The sequence below is a fragment of the Colias eurytheme genome, chromosome 18 (assembly GCF_061535395.1).
Source record: "Colias eurytheme isolate Ceu_HAF_F1 chromosome 18, ilColEury1 Martin Lab GWU primary, whole genome shotgun sequence".
Taxonomy (NCBI): Eukaryota; Metazoa; Arthropoda; class Insecta; order Lepidoptera; family Pieridae; genus Colias; species Colias eurytheme.
The window spans coordinates 9,160,455-9,179,428 of NC_142997.1; the positions used below are offsets into that span (position 1 = coordinate 9,160,455).

At 34.8% G+C, this 18,974-nt stretch overlaps 2 protein-coding genes across 2 annotated transcripts; one reads left to right on the forward strand and one right to left on the reverse strand.

Moving 5' to 3' along the window:
* Positions 1-468: 468 nt before the first annotated feature.
* On the forward strand, positions 469-14,200 carry LOC149900861 (alanine--tRNA ligase, mitochondrial-like). The gene is made up of 14 exons (XM_090112188.1): positions 469-827; positions 2,560-2,733; positions 3,157-3,302; positions 3,882-4,037; positions 5,943-6,087; positions 6,525-6,658; positions 6,944-7,247; positions 7,544-8,346; positions 8,883-9,032; positions 9,284-9,410; positions 10,738-10,946; positions 11,614-12,052; positions 12,309-12,428; positions 13,127-14,200. The coding sequence occupies exons 1-14, from the start codon at positions 633-635 to the stop codon at positions 13,256-13,258; spliced, it is 3,234 nt and encodes a 1,077-aa protein (XP_089968314.1). The 5' UTR covers positions 469-632; the 3' UTR covers positions 13,259-14,200.
* Position 14,201: 1 nt separating this feature from the next.
* On the reverse strand, positions 14,202-18,524 carry cbc (protein CLP1 homolog). The gene is made up of 9 exons (XM_090112187.1): positions 18,299-18,524; positions 18,043-18,204; positions 17,475-17,694; positions 16,932-17,102; positions 16,511-16,599; positions 16,119-16,220; positions 15,712-15,843; positions 15,192-15,373; positions 14,202-14,693 (listed from the first exon to the last, which is right to left on the reverse strand). The coding sequence occupies exons 1-9, from the start codon at positions 18,389-18,391 to the stop codon at positions 14,582-14,584; spliced, it is 1,263 nt and encodes a 420-aa protein (XP_089968313.1). The 5' UTR covers positions 18,392-18,524; the 3' UTR covers positions 14,202-14,581.
* Positions 18,525-18,974: the final 450 nt, after the last annotated feature.

The following is an 18,974-nucleotide window of genomic DNA, read 5'->3' on the forward strand; positions in this document are numbered from 1 at the left end:
ATTACGTATCGATCTTATTCTTTCCTCATTTTTAAGTTTTTAAGCTATTGCGTAGCTTCTATCGCGGGCCTTGAGCGCGGGGACCGAATCCAGAAATTGCGTAACGAAAAACCTCACGCTCCCCACTCCGACGGGCGCAGAGGTGTGGCTTGCCCTGTGGGCTTGCCGCTTGAAGGTATGCTACGCAATAGCTTTACCGCGGCAGTCCTCGAGTGCCACACGTCTTTTTTATACGCCACAACTTTTCGAGTGCATCGTTTCACAGCACTGCATCGTTTCTAAAATACAATTTTCTTATTATATTCCTTGAAGAACGAGGATGGTTCTTATTATTTTAAAGAAAACGTAGGCGAAGCCGGGGCGGACCGCCACAGAGCAAGTAATAACGAACCCAATTAATTAAGGACTCATGTTCACGTATTGTCAATGTCAAACTTCAAAGTCAATGTCAGTAATCAGTATACTGAGCCCTTGAATTGAACTTTCAAATGAGTGCAAACTACAAATTATAAAAATAAAATGTTGTGGCGAAAATAAATGCATTAATTGGCACTGTTACCTACAAGTGAGAGTTCAGAAACATATATAAAAAATCATCATACGTAAAACGTTGTAAAATATTTGTAAATAAAATGTTACGAATACCGGTTCGAACTAACTTTACTCAAAAAACTTTTCAAATGCGTATGAAATCATCCAGTGGGTTTATAAGGAGTACATTTATTGATTATTTCGTTAATAATCATGGCCATAAACATGTGAAGTCGAGTTCAGTTGTGCCGCTATGTGATCCTACAGTCCCATTTGTGAATGCTGGCATGAATCAGGTAAACCACATCTATTGATAAGAGTCTCAAACTTCTACAAAACAATGTAGAAAATGTTGAAACTCAACCACAGTAATGTTAGATAGTGTACTTTCTAGGGCTCTATATCCAAAATGAAAAGAATTTAATTTTTGGCGTTATAACCCCTAACCAGGCCTCTTACATGTAGACATCAGTGGCATGCCTAGGCTGTAAGGACTGGGCAAGCCCAAATTTTTCAAAGTGTTTGCTGGGTACCCTTTTCATGAATAAGATAGGTAGAATCATACCGAATCAAATCTTTTAAATTTTCACGTGCGCCCGCAAACTGTTGAGTCAAACGTTTATCATTAAAATCGATAAATTATATTAAACTGTATGACATTATATTATTAATAAAATTGTACAAATCATTTATATTCTAATTCAAAACGCCAACCTTTCTGAAGGAAAGATTTTATAACATCGGAATTATAGAAAGTAGGTGTTTGTTTTAGAATTCAATAACCTAACAGCTCCTTTTCTATGGCAATTATTGATACCTAATTCAGAAAGGCATTCTTGGCCTTGTGTATTTCTTAAATACGTACCTATGAATACGATTTAATTTAACGATGAGAAAGCACGCTCCGTGGAAGAACTACCTGCGTAAGTAGGTGCTAGTAATAGCAGGAATCGTAACTACCAAATGTGCAAGTTTCAACAGCTGGGGAAAGGCTTCTTCTAAGCAGTTCTCATTCATGAAATCGTTCGTAAACATTACAATTAAAATTTCGTTACTAGTTTGGGTAATGCACAAATCGTTCGAGTTGGTTTTGATGAAGAAATTAATTGTTGTTTTTCAGTAAAGTTTAATGATTTTACCTTTCCCCCGCTGAGCACAAAGCAAACCATCACAATTTACAACACAATCTGCTGTCGCGACACTGTGACTCATTTTATCACAAAATTCGAAAAACTTAACCTAAATTACACCGGTATAATCACCCGCTCAAACAAACTATAATAACAATAATATTCACGACGTTCGTTCGCGCAATGGTAAGTTCTATCTTCACACTGTAAAGCCGGGCTTTTTTGGCCTTACAAATTGCTATAGAATTCTAAAGAGGTATGTAGCTACTGCGATGAAATTTCATACGTTAGAAGAGATGAGCGCAAAGCCCGGTAAAAGCCCATGCATGCAAGCGAGACAACTACATGTTACTCAAGATCGACACTGCACTGTTTATAATCCATCCAATTTAGATTGTAACGTCAGAATAAAAGGTACGACCTTATTCCGATAGGAAGAAGGATGAAATTAAAAAGTTTACTCGAATTCGTCATTGTTTTATGCTAGGCGTATTATATATTATACCTATTGTAGGTGAGTTTTCATTGAATTTCGGAGCAAATTATGAATTGCTCATTGCGCGCGAATATTGAATTTAGGTATTTTCCTGTCTCGTAGCGAATTTCTAAGGCAAGCCGGGCTTTTCGGCTTGTATGAACGTACCGCCACTGGTAGACATGTGAGATTTTTAAAACTATCATTAATAACAAATGAAATAACATATTATGTTTATAAGTTATCTTAATATTTTTAAGGAATTTCCTTTTTATATGAGAAACTTTGTACAGAATCTTGTAACATCAACTTCCACTAATTGGTCCTGCCTTTAATATACATATTATACCGTGTTAAGTATATTTGAAATAATTCTATAGATTCATTTCAATTGACTTTAACTGTTTGAATTACATATTTCAGTTCAAAGGAGTGTTTCTCGGGATGGTAGACCCTCCGTTCCCTCGAGTGGTGAACTCACAGAAGTGTATCAGAGTGGGAGGGAAACATAATGACCTGGATCTCGTTGGCTTAGATGGACACCATCATACATTCTTTGAAATGCTTGGCAATTGGTCTTTTGGGGATTATTATAAGGTAATCATCTTTTATTGTGAATACAATATATTACAACAACAATATTTACCACAAAACTGACAAAAACTTGGCGCTTTCCATTTCGCATCAATATTTAAACTGTTTTTTTTTCAAAGATTTGCTCATTTTTTTAAATAATTTGTAGTAATAAGTTTTAAAAGAATTTATTCTGATGTTATGTATATCGCAGCTAACTAGCTATATCAACAAAAAATTGCCTAAACTAGTTGCCAGCAACATATATATTATGACTAGCTGTGCTCCGCGGTTTTACGGGCTATCTAACACTGAAAGAATGTTTCAAATCGGACCAGTAGTTCCCAAGATTATTTTGTTCAAAAAACAAACCAAACTCTTCAGCTTTATAATATTAGTATAGATATAATAATGAGCTATTATTACTTTTATATTATCTGTTTTTAGAAAGAAGCATGTAAAATGGCTTGGGATTTGCTCCTGGGTCCGTACAGATTAAAACCTGAAGATCTACTGGTCACTTACTTTGGTGGAGATGTGACGATTGGCCTCATTGAAGATCGAGAGTGTAGGGACATATGGAAAGACATTGGGTAATTTAATATTTTTCTCTTATAAAATGGTATAGAAAATCTTAAATTTAGTTTATTTAAAAGAAAAACCTGTGAGTTAAATATATCATCAATCATGATAAGCTGTATATTTTTCCAAACTACATGTTTTACAATTAAAATATTAATGTACGACAGTGGGTCCCAAACTAAGTGATATACTTGTGTCTTGGGACCCTGAGTTGCGCTTCTTGGTTAAATACATAATACATATGTTATGGATAGTAGGAAGTTAACTAGTAGATAGAATCTAATGTAATGGAAGTTAATACAATAAATAATGCAATGAAAAATCATTTCAAATGTGTTCATCAAATCTGGGAATTTTGAAAATAATAATGTACAATCTATATTTTGAAAAGAGTAAAAAGAAATTGATATTTTTGGTTTTATGGCATTCAAAATGCTTTCAAAATGCCCGGAATGGCGCGAAAGGATGCGGGTTCGAGTCCCGCCTCGTGATCGAATTTTTTCTATTCTTTATAAATTTATAAGAGTAAAAAGAAAAGAGAATTTTTTTTACGAAATGACTATCTAACTAAAAATATGTATTTATTTCAGTGTGTCATCAAGCCGTATAAAAGACTGTGGGGCAAAAGATAATTTCTGGGAAATGGGCGCGAGCGGACCGTGCGGGCCGTGCACGGAAATACATTATGTACATCCAGATGGATCACTCACGGAGATCTGGAATATCGTGTTCATACAGTGCAATAGGTATTTATAATCTTAATATATATAAATCTCGTGTCACAATGTTTGTCCTCAATTGACTCCTAATCCACTTAACCGCATTATAATAAAATTCGCACACCATGTGCAGTTCAATCCAACTTGAGAGATAGGATAGTTTAAACATGTAGGTATTAGCTTCGCCCGTGGCGGACCGCTAGTATTAATATATGATATTTGTAGAAAATGGTTTTGTGCGAAAATTTTAAATTGCGTTTTCTGACTTGTATTTTTGAATTTGAATTATAAATAACTAGCGACCCGCCCCGGCTTCGCACGGGTGCAATGCTGATACTAAATACACTACAGAAAAACTGTGAACGTTGTATATAAAAACATAGCAGCTTCGCACGGGTATAAAATAGATAGCCGGGCGGCCGGCCGGTACGCAAACGCAAACGCTACGTCCCGCAATTTTTAAATCTGTAATATCTTCGAAAATATTCACTTAAATCATACGGTGTAAAGGGCCATATAGATCTATATTAAATGAACAATGTATTCAAGGTATTTAATTGGTTAAGGATTAATGCTGTATTGGTTAAAATCGCATCGAAAATTAGCCATTATTTGTCGTAAAAAGTAAATGACAAAAAAAAGTTATTGTGGGTTATCCATAAGAGATAGACATATACCATCGCGGACTTTTCTGTAGACCTTTTCAATGTGTATAATACTTAGTACTTTATTTTGATAAAACTCGTAGGGTTCAGCCTGCGTTTGCAATGTAAGCGGAAAAAATGTAATTTTTTACGACATCACATTAGAAACCTCAAAAATAACAGTACTTCTCCACTATTTAATGGATGTTATTATACATATAAACCTTCCTCTTGAATCACTCTATCTATTAAAAAAAACCGCATCAAAATCCGTTGCGTAGTTTCAAAGATTTAAGCGTACAAAGGGACATAGGGACAGGGAAAGCGACTTTGTTTTATACTATGTAGTGATTATATACACAATATCGTGCAAAAACTAACGTAAAATTAACGAATCTTGTTCAGTTGATTTAAAGCTGATTTTACAAAACTTTGCACTGGGTAGAGTTTTTGTGAGGACGTTTTTTAGCCCATTGTTTATCTTATTGTTATTCATAATGATAACAGGGATTCACCAGTTTAAAATTATAAAGAATTTCAATTTTGATTAGGCTCAAATAAATAAAATACACAATTATTAATCATTATTTATTTTCATATAGTCATAACATAAACACCATTCATAGTTCAACTTTATTCCATGTTTCCAGCCATTGTATTTTTGGCAAATCTTCTTACAAAATCGATTATGAACATGTATTCCATTGGGCCTTATTAATTCTGCGTCCGCGCTATAATATTCCAGATTATAATATTTTTTTAACGACTCTAAAATAGAACACAGTTTAAAAACAACAAAATAAGCAAATTAGTAAATTTACATCAATTTGTTACAATACTCACCTTTTGTATAATTATTTTCTAATTGTCCACATTGAACAAATAATAAATAAGTAAAAATAAATGATAACAATAGTTTAACGTAATATTTAAAGCGTGGCATTATTTGATAAGAGTGTGATTTGAAGACCAACATTTTTATAAAGGGAATTTAAAGTATTTTTTTATCTATTCAAATATTAATGTTAGTAATAAAACTATTAGAGGTTCGTTCTAACATAATTTAGTATGTATTTATTTATTTTACGCATCTATCTATTCAGACATTACCATCATTCATTGGCCAGTCCATGTTCAGGATTATGACCATTTAGCTTTTTTTTCGTAGTTACAACATGAGCGCGAAAAAAGCGATTGACAACAAATAACTTAACCAAAACGTTTATTTTACACAAATCATTGACCAAAAACGCTTAAATTATAAGAAACTAATAAAAAAAACCTCTAGGGACACAGATGGCTCAATAAAGGGGTTGCGACGTCAGCACGTTGACACGGGCATGGGTTTGGAAAGAGTAGCTGCGTTATTACAAGGGGTCCCTAGTAACTACGATACAGATCTGTTTCGACCAATCATAGCTGGGATTGAGAAGGTACGTATGTATGGTATAGGTGAAAAATATATTTAAAGCAAAAAAAATTGGTAAAGTAGATGGGGGGGGGGGGGGGTAGGAAATTATTGTTACACAATATATTTTAATGCTACAGAATGTTATAATGAAATATAAGCTATCCATTTCTATTCTATGTCTCCAAAACCGGTTGAACCGATTTTTTCGTGATGTTCACTTAGGTAGCAGTTGTAATTGTAAATCTTTTACCTGTAATAAGTTATAATTCCGTACAAATGTTGCTTATGAAATAAATGTTGATGATGAACTCTTTTTAATGAAAACCCTTAATAAACTCAGCAGTAATCCATTCTCGATGATACTAGCAGTAACCAGTTTATAAAAAACGACACCTCAATAATTCTAACCTGTCTTTTGCTTAACTTCTTTCATAACAAATAAACTCAAAGTATGTGTAGAACAGTAAGAATGTTTCTCCATACGGTGGCAACTACGGCTCTGATGCTGTACTGGACCAGCAGTACCGCAGACTAGCGGATCACGCGAGGATGATCAGCGTGTGTCTGGCTGATGGAGCCTTTCCGGCCACCAGGTGAGTCGAAAGATAATGAACTGTAATATTTTTTGTTGTTGATTAAAAAATTGTAAAAAAAAAATGCTAAAAATGTAAAAAATTTAGAAACTTCTGTTGGTTTTGGGTATGTTAGTTGAAAATAACTTGAGTTATTACTATTTTTTGCGATAAATGAGTGAGTTTTAGTGGGATCATTTAGAGGTCAATATAAATAAATATATCCATGCATTTTGATTTGATAGCCAAAAGGTTTGCCTATATTTTTAACTTCAATATTTGAAAACATTAAAACTTATTTTTCAGTTTAAACCTCAAACAAATAATGCGGAAAACCTTCAAAATTTGTTCCGACGTGTTCCACAATCCACACCTACTGTCCGTTCTCTACAACCAAGTGACAGAGAGCCTCGGAGACACGTACCCTGAGCTAATGATGAAAGAAAGAGACGCCAAACTCATCCTGGAGTATGAAAGAGAGAGTTATGATAAAATGCGGAGTAATCTCGCTAAAAAGTGGAAGGATCTGGTGAAACGGTACCCAGAGGTGGTCGAGTTTAGTGATGTTGAGATGGCAGGATTTGCGCTCGGATATAAGGAGCTGAAAGAGGTTAGTTATGGGGAATAAAATTTGGTAACGTCGATTGAGACTAGTCGATAGTGGGGATAATAGTATTAGAATTTGCATGAACTTGTTTTTATTTATATTTGAAAAATTCCAATAATATATTTTTAATTAATATTTTGTGAAGCATGGTAAGTTAAGGGGTAAATCTATATTTATGGCGATTGCTTAAGTCAAAAAATTGACTTAAAACACATTTTTTTAATCAGTAAAGCATACATTTGTCAGTATTTTATGAATAAATTGCAAATCTAACTTATTATTATACTCAATACTTACAGACTATGAAAAAGCTGAATTCAAACACAATACCTGGAGAGTTAGTATTTAAACTATATGACACGCATGGCTTCCAAGAGGACATCATTGAAAGAATAGCTACTTTGAATAAATTAGAAATAGACAAGAAGGGCTTTTGGAAACTTCTGCAGCAACACAGATCAAGACACAAAACGGCATTCAAAGAACAATCTACGAAACAAGGAATCTTATTCGATCAAGCGATTGAAACTATCCTCAAAACTGGTGTCAAACGCACCAACGATCAACCGAAATACGACTTTAATGCGATAGACAATAGAGTCACTTTTGAACCGTTGAAAACGAAAGTAGTAGCCATCCTCAACGAGAACATTGAATGGGTGGATTTCCTCGAGCCCTGCGAAAATAGACCGTATTACATAGTAACAGAAAGCACAAACTTCTACACGGAAGCCGGTGGACAAGTATCAGATTTAGGCGTTTTAAAATTCAACAAACACATTCAACTAATAGTGGACAGTGTGTTCAAAATACGCGATTTCGTGTTTCACAAGGGACATTTTAAACTGCATGATAGTGAAAATAAATATGTGAATAATACAAGTGACGTGTTTTTAGAAGTGAATAGTGAAAGACGTTTGAATATAATGAGGAATCATACAGGTGTGCATTTGTTGAATGCGGCGATGAGGCAAGTGCTTCCAAATAGTGTGATAGGACAAGTGGGGTCTAGTGTTAGTGATGTGGGACTCAGTTTGAGTCTGGTTGTGTATGGAGAGAAACTGTCGCAAGCTGTGGTGTTGAAAGCACAGGAATTGATAAGGTAAGTTTCTTGAAATTAATTTTTCTATCATAAATACATGATCAGCATCAAACATATTATTAAAAATGTCATTTTTTATACTGTTCAGCTAATATTCAACTCATATTTTTATACTATTCAGCAAATATCCACATAATAATAACGAAAAAAATGATGTATTTCTTAAAAAAATGTGTGCGTGTACTAGTATACACACGTAAGAAGTGAAACTTCTTTATGACCTTATTTTTCAAAAAATAATTTACTATATGCAACTTTACAGAAATACGTCGAATCACGCGTGGTAGGGATAAGAAAAAGATGGCGCGTAACGGAAAAATGTCACGCGTAACGAAAAAATGTTACACTAAATTTTTTTCCAACCCCGATAAAGAAGTTTCACTTCAATTAATTTTTTAATCTTTTGTGGCGAAATTCTACAAAGAAAACCATAGTTATCTATTCAGCTATAAGTTCTCATCTTAGTAAGGTTATAGCTAAGTTGTACCCAACATGTCTTTAAATTTAAACTTTAAGAAATGAATAAAATATTCCAGAAACGCCATAAAATCAGACGCAACAGTGGATACGCGAGTGATAGACAGCACACAATTATCCTGTGAAGATTCTGTGATAACTGTCCCCGGGGAGACTTATCCCGAGACTGGATTGAGATTGGTCTCTTGCTCGCTACCCTTGCTGTCCAAGTGAGTTGAAATATATTAAGTTTTATCATAATTTTTTTTTTACTTGCGCATATTAGTAACTCTATAAAAAAATATTATTACATTTCCTGCAGAAAATTCGGTAATTTTCTGCAGGAAATGTAATAATATTTTTATTTTTAATTAATTGTCATATTTTATATTACCTGCTTGCCTCGGTTTCGCTCTGTGTGATTTTAATTGTTAAAATAGAAATATTTTCCTCTTTACAATACGTTTTATTACGTGTGCAGGGAGTTATGTTGCGACACACACGTGCGTTCTATACGAGATTTACAAGAAATATGCGTGTACAGTGTAAAAGGCGCGGCCACACACACGCCCACATTGCACGCACTTACAGGCGCACGCGCAGCGCAGGTAAAATATTTTTTTTTAATTATTTGTAGAGAAGACCGCGAGAACTCGACATTAACCGATCTAATTACGACGAGACGTATTTTTATCAAATATAATTTATAAATAATTTGGAAAATCCAAAAGTGCACGCCTCATAATTTTTTTTTAATAAATATTTATTAATTATTATTTTTGTTTATTTAATAACAATTAAACCACATCGAATCAGACCCTGAAAAATGAAAGGGTTCTATTCCTGAGCATACTCAAGCGTAAGAGAAAAAAAAAGACTCGATTAGTAAAGTATTTCGGTCGCTATCGTGTTAACAAGAAAAAGGATCCGCACATACAGACACACGGACGTCCAAGACAGAACTTTTTTAAACTGTTTTTTAACTAGTTTAAATAACAAAAATGACATCAAAAATATCATGAACGTTAAAAATAGTGTTTTTTCTTAATATGTGTGTGTATGTATTATCTTACAAGTGCAATGTATGATACATAAAGACATTTTAAGTTTGAAAAATCAGATGTTTTGCGCGAAGTGACAGTAGTACCCACCTCAACGCTTCGCTTATGAGGCGTGCAATAAATATGCCTATATGCAATTGTCTATCCAAAAGTGGTAGACAAGACGTGATAATTGGCATATTTGTAGTGGTCTTGGCAGTTGTGGTTGGTGAAGAACATTTTTTTATGCCCGTACTTTTACTCTGTGCTATATACTGATTTTTTTTTAATTTAGCGTAGTTTAAGGGTGCACTCACACACATCAGTCACCGTCAAGTCACCGATGACTGATCGGTGACGGTTTGTGTACGTATCCACAAACACCAGTCACCGTCATGTTGTCCGTCAGTCACGTCGCCGGTTTGACTGAATCATTGAACACATACATCAGGCTAGTCAGTGATTAGACGTGTGTCACGCTAGAGAACATGTAGCAATTATTGACGGTAGCACGACGCTGACTGAACTGAGACGTGACGGCACCGGGTGAGTGGGGATAAAAGTATGATACATGTATGGAAAGATTATTTGACGTGCCTGACCGGTGACGTCACTGATAGATTTCGTGCCGGCGACTGTCGTGTGGGAACAGAGTCATACTAGAACTATTGATACATATTTTTTTTTAATCCTGTCCGGTGACGTGCCGTGACGGTGACTGATGTGTGTGAGTGCACCCTAAATTTAATTTTTCTTCCTGATTTTCCCTATAATTCGTTATGCTATCATAATCGTTTACATATGATATGCTTATCAGTTATCCCATAACACGTTGTAAATTACATAGGTACCTACTATTTTGCACACATTTTTATAATTTTTGAACCACATTCAGGCTCGCGAGCTATTCTGCCGCGCGCAGAAACTGGCTCAAGTGGCGGAATTAGCGGACCCTGAGCAAGTGAAACAGGAAGTGAGCAGTATAAAGCAGCAGCTGGTGGCCCTGTGCGGGGGCGGAGCGCCCTGCGGGGAGTACGCGGAGTGCCTCAAACTGATGGACACCCTGGTGAAGAGGGCTGGTAGTAAGAATGATGGGGCTATGCAGTGAGTTATCTTGTTAAAGTGGATAATTTGAATAGTTTTTGACAAAAAATATATAGTTAAGAGATTTTTGAATTTGATGTTTTTGGTTTTATAGCATTCAAATGCTTTAAGTATATAAATATAAATTTATAAAGAAAAAGGATGCGGGTCCAACCTCGTGGTCGAATTTTTTCAAATGTACTTTGTGGGAAATAAATAATAAATATTAAATAATAATCCATACTAATATTATAAATGCGAAAGTAACTCTGTCTGTCTGTCTGTTACTCAATCACGCCTAAACTACTGAACCAATTTCCATGAAATTTGGTATGGAGATATTTTGATACCCGAGAAAGGACATAGGATAGGTTTTATCCCGGAAATCCTACGGGAACGGGTTTTTCTCTGAAAACGCGGGCGAAGCCGCGGGCGGAAAGCTAGTAATATATATATCCGATCATAGTAAATGGTGGGTTAAAATTGTATATGACGTGAGGCGCTGCACATTTTTTTATTATTTAAAAGCCAGTAGTTTTGGGATGAAAACCTTTATATTTAAAACATAGGTTTAATAATAATAGCAATTATTTACAGTAATTTTGTCATATATTTTTTCATATAGTAATACTACTTATTTAAAAAAAAAATATTATCAAAAACAGCTTGCAAACGATACAATTTCCAGAGCAATGGCGGAAACAGAAATAGTCGAAGCGTGCCAAGAAGCGATCCGCGAGGGTCGCCGGTTCGTTGTGCACTTCTTGCGCTGCTCCTATTTGATGCAACCGCACTCCGCTGCGCATGCGCTCGCACACACACGCACAAGCACACGTGGTGACGTCATCACACACACACAGATGCACAAAATACAAGATGGCGCGGATGTCACGCGCCCACGTAGTGACGTCACCGCACACACACATACACAGTCCATAAATGCGACACAAGGTGTGATGCATACACGCACGCACGGTCGCAGTGACGTCACCATAGCCAAGATTCAAGATGGCGGTACGGATGACGTCACAGGGGTGGGGGGAGGTGATGACGTCACAGGAGAGTTGCCTGCGATGTTGTTGGGATGCGCGGGAGGCGTGATCGTCGCTGTAGCTAGAGTGCCGCAGGTATTTATCACTACCAACTTGCCAGATCTCTGCCTAGGTCTTATTTTCCAAAATTTTAACAGTTATTATCATAAAAATAGGCAGAAACAACTTCAACAGCAAAAAACATAACGTTAATTCAGTGCTTGAGTTGTAAATTATATTAAGTGGTGTTACCAATACTTTTTTTGTCTTGTAATAAGTTTAGTATTCTACTGTGTTGAATTTTATTGAAAATTGTTGATTGTTGATTATAGTTTTACGATAATCCATCTAGGAGCTGGTGAACAAAAACTTCACAGCGCAAAAGTGGCTGAGCTGCATATTGCCAATTTTCCAAGCAGAGATCTCTCCACATGAGGGGCTGGATACAAAAGCTCAAATGAATGCTACAAAAGTAAGTCTATTGTACTGTTTTTGTTATTTTTACATTTGTAGCGACACCTCGCTCTGAATCGCGCAAGCGAAATGTTTTCGCTACAGAGCATATATACATCTTTCCGACATCATCCATCGGGGCCTTAATGGCCGGTCAGTAGACTGGTCGAGGATCCTCCCTTTTTCGATGGAGGAATTCCACCTTCCTTCCTTCACACATTATTTAATGCTTTAAAGAATTAAAAAAATATATGTTATAAGATTATTTGCAAATCTGTCTGAAATGACATTTCAGAGATGCAACTAAATTATCAAGGCTTTGACAACGATCTTTGGTAGAGAAATAAAATACAAATATTAATTATGGAGAAATAATTTTGTAAATATACTACTTATTTGTAAAAAAAAACTGTAGTGTGTGTACGTCGCGATAGTTTATAAAATGAAATAGATTCAAATCTATACTAATATTATAAAGCTGAAGAGTTTGTTTGAACGCGCTAATCTCGGTACTACTTGTCCGTTTTAAAAAAAATCTTTCGGTTTTAGTTAGCCCATTTATCGAGGAAGGCTATAGGCCATCACGCTAAGACCAATAGCAGCAGAACCACGCGGGTGAAAGAGCAGGGCGCAGCTAATGCTATATAAATGAAAAAATAAAGAAATGTTTCAGTTTCAAATACGTAATTACCTAATTAAGTTTCATTTCATTTTCAGGTCAGTCTCATAAACTGTGAACAGATGGTGCAAGACGCGATGCGGGTCGCCATTAAATTTGCTCAATGTCATTTGAAAGATGTAGCCATAGATAATAGAGTTAGGTCCACAGAGAATAGACAACATAACTGATGAAATTATCTATAAAATGTGGATTTTTATTGTTTGTTTGAAAGTTAAAGTGGTTTGAGTAAGGAATGAATTGAGGTTATGTTCAATATGAGAATTATGTTTGTTTTAATCACCTTGAAAAAAGGATATTATTAAGAACATTGGTTCTTCTGAAATTGTACATGAATATTTTTGAAAGTGGGCATAAAATGCTGTTTCTTCAAAACAGATTAGATAATATCATAATTGTATTATATTGCATTGATATGAAATGTATTAAACGAATTAAATTATGATTCGGCTCGATTACGTCGAGTTTTCTGGCATTATTTATTAAGATTCATATACAATCTATTATATATTTCGTCTCACAAAATATTATGTTTATAGAGCAATTGTAACATATACCAATATTTTGTACATAAACAAAATATTGGTCCTATTCAATATTGAATAGCTCTGACCTATCTGAGAAGAACTCAATTAATAGTTTTTATGTCAATTCCAGTTAAATAAATAATGAATTAGTCATTATTTTAATTATGATATTACTTTAATTAAAAGACCTAATCTTTTAATCTATACTAATATTATAAAGCTGAAGAGTTTGTTTGTTTGAACGCGCTAATCTCAGTAACTACTGGTCCGTTTGAAAAATTATTTCGGTGTTAGATAGCCCATTTATCGAGGAAGGCTATAGGCTATATGTCATCACGCTACGACCAACAGGAGTGGAGCCACGGGGGTGAAACCGCGGGGAACAGCTAGTATTATTAGAAATTTTAACAAAATTGTGCCTTTAAAGATGTAATATAATTACTTTATTGTATAAAAATTTGAATAATTCGTTTATTTGTAGCTATCTACCTCTTGAGTTGTGAAGATGTTTTGTTTCCTTTCTTTATACATAGTATGTTATTTTTCTAGTCACTATGTAATTATAAATAAAACAAATATATTTTATTTGCATCTTTTATTTATATCCTTATCAATAATATGTACAAATTTATAAATATTACTTCATTACTTGGCTATTACATTCAACATGTATATTACAATGGTAATTAATATTTTATGAGGGTACTTTGTTGGAAGTATTTCAAAAATATCTATTCAGTCATTTCCTTATAAAGGAGCCAAAAATCTATCGACCATTGAAATTGATCTTACATATCTGGTGTCTATAATCAAAAACATATATTTTTACATTAATAATATCATTTCTTTTTCAATAATAATATTATAAAAAGTAAAAATATATGACATAGAAACCGGGCGATATTCGGTTAAATACATCATGTTCATTTGTAAAATGACTTGTAACACAGTTTTATCATAAACGGTTTAGTGGTTGTCCATATACTGTAGTTCTGAGAGTAATAAAATAGTGTTTGGGAGGGGTCGCGGCTGCGGCGATAGAATTGTGAGAGTTTGTCGCTCTGTGTCCACTGCAGTCCTGGAATGTTGAAAAAAATAAATAAACATTAACTGTTTAGTAGTATATTATATTTTGCAAACGAAAAAAAAAACTACAATTTATCTATACCAGACAAACAGACATATACATATTTTTTAATTAGTACGGGCAAATTGTTTGAAGTGTATGAAATATTTCAAGTGGTAACCACTGCACAGGGCAGAGTTTGGCATTCTGTCATTGCTCATTTTTAAGGGTTGGCAAAGAATTGACGAAAGGAATGGACCGTAACCGTCGCCGCACACGAGCCACGGGCCACAGCCACAAACGCTGCCACGAAAAGAAAAAAGCGTGTAGAGTGTGGCCGCCACAGGCGTCAACCGTGTGCGGCGAGTCTATATAAATTGTATGAAAAGTGAAGGAAATATGCCGGTGGCGGCGTTTTGTGGCCGGTGGCCCGTGGCCCGTGTGCGGTAGCCCTTAAGGGTGTGGAAAAGGATATACAACAACAAACACATTGCGATCTGTCATACTCACACACACACGAAGCCCGCGAGGTTAGCATGCAGCGCCAGATCATCGGGCGCGGCGGCGAAGGAGACGGCGAGCAGGCGGTGCGCCAGCGCGGGCCCCGCCCACACCGCCACCAGCGCCGTCAGCGCCTCCGCCGCGCGCATGCCCAGCGGCATGCACGAGTCGGGCAGCGACGGGGCGCCCACCTGCACGCATGTGCACACCTCACTTATAGGCAAGAAGCTTATATCTAATACACTGGAGATTTCAGTATGAACATTAACTTGTAACAAGAAAATATGACGTTGAATGACGCCTATATGTTTTTTATCCCTTTCACACCTAGGTAGTTAGTTAGATGACACACATTCTCACACATTCTTACAAACGCGCTCACTTGCCATTGTGCCACGTAATAAATTAATTTGTATCTATATAATATTCACTTTTTTATTTCTCATTTTGTTTCAATAAACACATTAAAAATAATTTTCCTTACATTTAGTGTACATACAAACATACACATACGTAATCAAAATCTTACCTTATATATTTTGAGATCTGTGAACTTAACGTCAAAAGAATGCGGGTAGTATGGAGTCCTCTTTCCATAGAAATATTCGCGGATTCGCGCGTCCCGTAACTCGGCGCGTTGCGATATCGACCGTTCTACAACCTGAATTTTTATATTTCTTATATTAGAGTCATGTTAGTAAAGGACTTAGGAAATTCACCAGCATTATTTGCACATTTATCAATTATTTGACACTAAGTTTAAGACAATAACTATCTGAATTTCTTTAAATTTTTATTTTACATAACATATCAAAGACATTACATAATATTTTTGAAATTTAACCGAGTATATTATTACACAGACACAAACAGTTACAAATAAAACAGAAATTCCTTAAAAAATCAAGATCACTATGCAAATAATTTTACACTTACCCCTCCACTTTTCGGTAAGTACACAACTTTCACAAACTTTGGCATGTCACGTTTCAATTCATTGTACAACCTTTCATTATCTAAAACTAATATAACATCCACCTGAAAGTATCATACAAATATTAATTTCTTACCCATTTTGTGTTTTACTAATGTTATATTATTTAGTTTAAAAAAATGTCTGAGTGGCAATTATTGAAATTAACACCTTATCTGCAGGCAGTAATGTTCAAAGTCTATTGTATTTCACATAAGTAAAAGTCTGCCTACTACATGCATAGGCAGAGTTTTGCTTTGGACAGTTTTTTTTGCGTAATTGTGAGTCTATTTGCTTTTTGTACACAAACTTATATCCAAGAAATAACAAATATACTTTTTTTATACAAACATACCTCAAATGCCTGAGCGGCGTGCGTCAACACTTTATAACCGGCGCCTTTCACCCATCCACATGTGTTAATTATTACGCCTGATGTTGATGCTGGAATAAAGAAATATTTTGTGTAAAATTTGAAAAATAATTCAACCTGATTAAATTTGTTTTCGGAGTTTAAATATAACTGTTTTTTAAATTGCTTTTAATAGAAGCAACAACATCATTATATGTTCAATGTAATTCAAAAAGCTAATTGAAATTTAAATGAAATTTTAAAGAAAAGGAGAAACATTGCAAATTTAGAGTATGTAGTTTAACAAAAACTTCACTAACTTGAGCCCTTATAAATAATCATATTGAAAATTTAGAGTATGTAGTTTAACAAAAACTTTAACTTGAGCCCTTATAAAAACCAACATGAAAAATTTAAAATTTACCTTTCTTATTATTTTCGCATCTCTCAGCGATAACCTCAGCAAGTCGAGACACAATTGTATTATACAGTTCTAAATTTTCATCAGGCGACTTGTGACCAAAGTGGTATACCAGGGGAGCTTGTTGGCTGAACCCCTCCTCTATTGAAGCTGGTCGCTCTACTAGAAGTGCACCTGCAAATATTGAATGAAAAAATAGTAATATTAACCATGATATTTAAACAATTAAGCAAGTTATGCAAAGTAATCTATTTAATAACTCAGGCCCCGGAATCAGACACAATAGAAAATCTATTGTGTCGTGGACCGATGGGGCCGTTCGGGGCTCAATGGGTTAAATTCACATCACAGACTTGTAAATGCATTATTTAAGACGAATTTGGTTTTGTAAAGTCAGTTCTAACATTTCGAACACATAAGTTTACAAGAATACACAAAAGCAGCAAGAATTTATATAAGTATTGTTTTGCATTCCAAATTGCAAATCCACATCTATTGCAGTGAATAAAATCTATATCATATTGAAAATAACCTTAATCTACTAACCAATGGTTCCCGGGACACTAATATGCCCCTGTCCCACATCGAGATCCACATATATAGGCCTACGCCCCATTCTCACAGCATAGTTCAGCAGGATCCTGGTCAGCGTGGACTTGCCGACATCACCTGGCCCAACCACCATTGTGACAGGACCCCGAGTGTTTTCCTGTTCTGCCGCAACTCTCTGCTGCTCTAAAGCAGCGTGTACATTGAGGTATACAACCTGTAAAGCACAAACATATGTACAAAACAATAATATGATGTCAATAGTCTATAATACACATAAAGCTGTATATTTTTATTTAATTTAATTACGGCTTCGCCCATGGTACATATTTACGATTTCTCTACATAAGAACCATCCTCGTACTTCAAGGAATATAATAAAAAAAGAATTATCGAACGGCTGCGTTCTCAAGTTATGCGCTTACCAACACATTTTGGGATTCATTTTTATATTATAAGATTCATTCACACCAAGCAGTTACAATTCAATTGGAGGGTTTTTGAAGAAAATATTATAGTTGCAGCTATCAACATACTCATGATTGTAGACAAAATTATGTATTACCATTGGTGTTTCCTTCGCCACATAGCTGACTTCCGTGCGACCGCGTAGTTCTACCGTACAGCCATGCCACGTAAATACTGCTACCTTGGCTCCCGTGTGGAACTCATATGGTTTACCTTTAACCAGCTCTGTGCCAAACAACTCCGCGTAACCACTCTTAACCTAAAAAGCATAACAAAAATTATTTATGCGTTAATTGCACGATAGTGGTATAGTATATTACGATAAATCTGAAATATGAGTTTTTTTTACAAACCTCTAAAACAACTTTTTCGTTCTTTGATTCGACTTCAAACCTAAGTTCTGAATCTGGTTCAAGTTTAAACTCTTGTAACTGAACTTCCGTCATGGTTTTAATTATTATTGAACTATTAACAGATTAATAACTTGTAAATTGTTTTATAATAAAATTTACAAGATAAATTAATTGTAAACTTTTTTGAATATCACGTTTGAATTCCAAATAAAAACTGTACTTGACAGCTTTATGTCTATCGTATTGACAGTTCAAGTTTGATGACATTTGATACAACTGTTGTAAGGGGTGTTAACAACATGATAAACGGAACGTTAATTCAATACACATTTTACTTCAAAATACAGAAACGTATTATTCGCAACTCAATTACTGTTTTCACGACTTAAAACGAGGTAAATTTATTATGTAAAGTTGGGAGAAAATATTTAATAGGACCTAGCACTACCCTTTTGGCTTTTTTAAGAAAAAAGTATATAATAATAACAGATAATACAACTACAACTACATAATTTAAACTTCTGTGCAGTATTCACAATATAATAAACCATTATCAACGGTTTAATTTAGAAAACAATTAAATTTTAAAAATTTTAAAATGATAAATTTTACATTTTACTTTTATAAATTGGAAAAATAAATTTTCGAAACGAAACGTCACAGCCCTTTGTCAACG

Coding starts and splice junctions, on each gene's coding strand:
- LOC149900861 (XM_090112188.1), top strand. CDS start 633: ATGTTACGAATACCGGTTCGAACTAACTTTACTCAAAAAACTTTTCAA. Junction 3,303..3,881: donor GACATATGGAAAGACATTGG/GTAATTTAATAT, acceptor TATTTATTTCAG/TGTGTCATCAAGCCGTATAA. Junction 10,947..11,613: donor AAGAATGATGGGGCTATGCA/GTGAGTTATCTT, acceptor TACAATTTCCAG/AGCAATGGCGGAAACAGAAA.
- cbc (XM_090112187.1), bottom strand. CDS start 18,391: ATGACGGAAGTTCAGTTACAAGAGTTTAAACTTGAACCAGATTCAGAA. Junction 18,205..18,298: donor ACGAAAAAGTTGTTTTAGAG/GTTTGTAAAAAA, acceptor TATGCTTTTTAG/GTTAAGAGTGGTTACGCGGA. Junction 15,844..16,118: donor ACTTACCGAAAAGTGGAGGG/GTAAGTGTAAAA, acceptor ATAAAAATTCAG/GTTGTAGAACGGTCGATATC.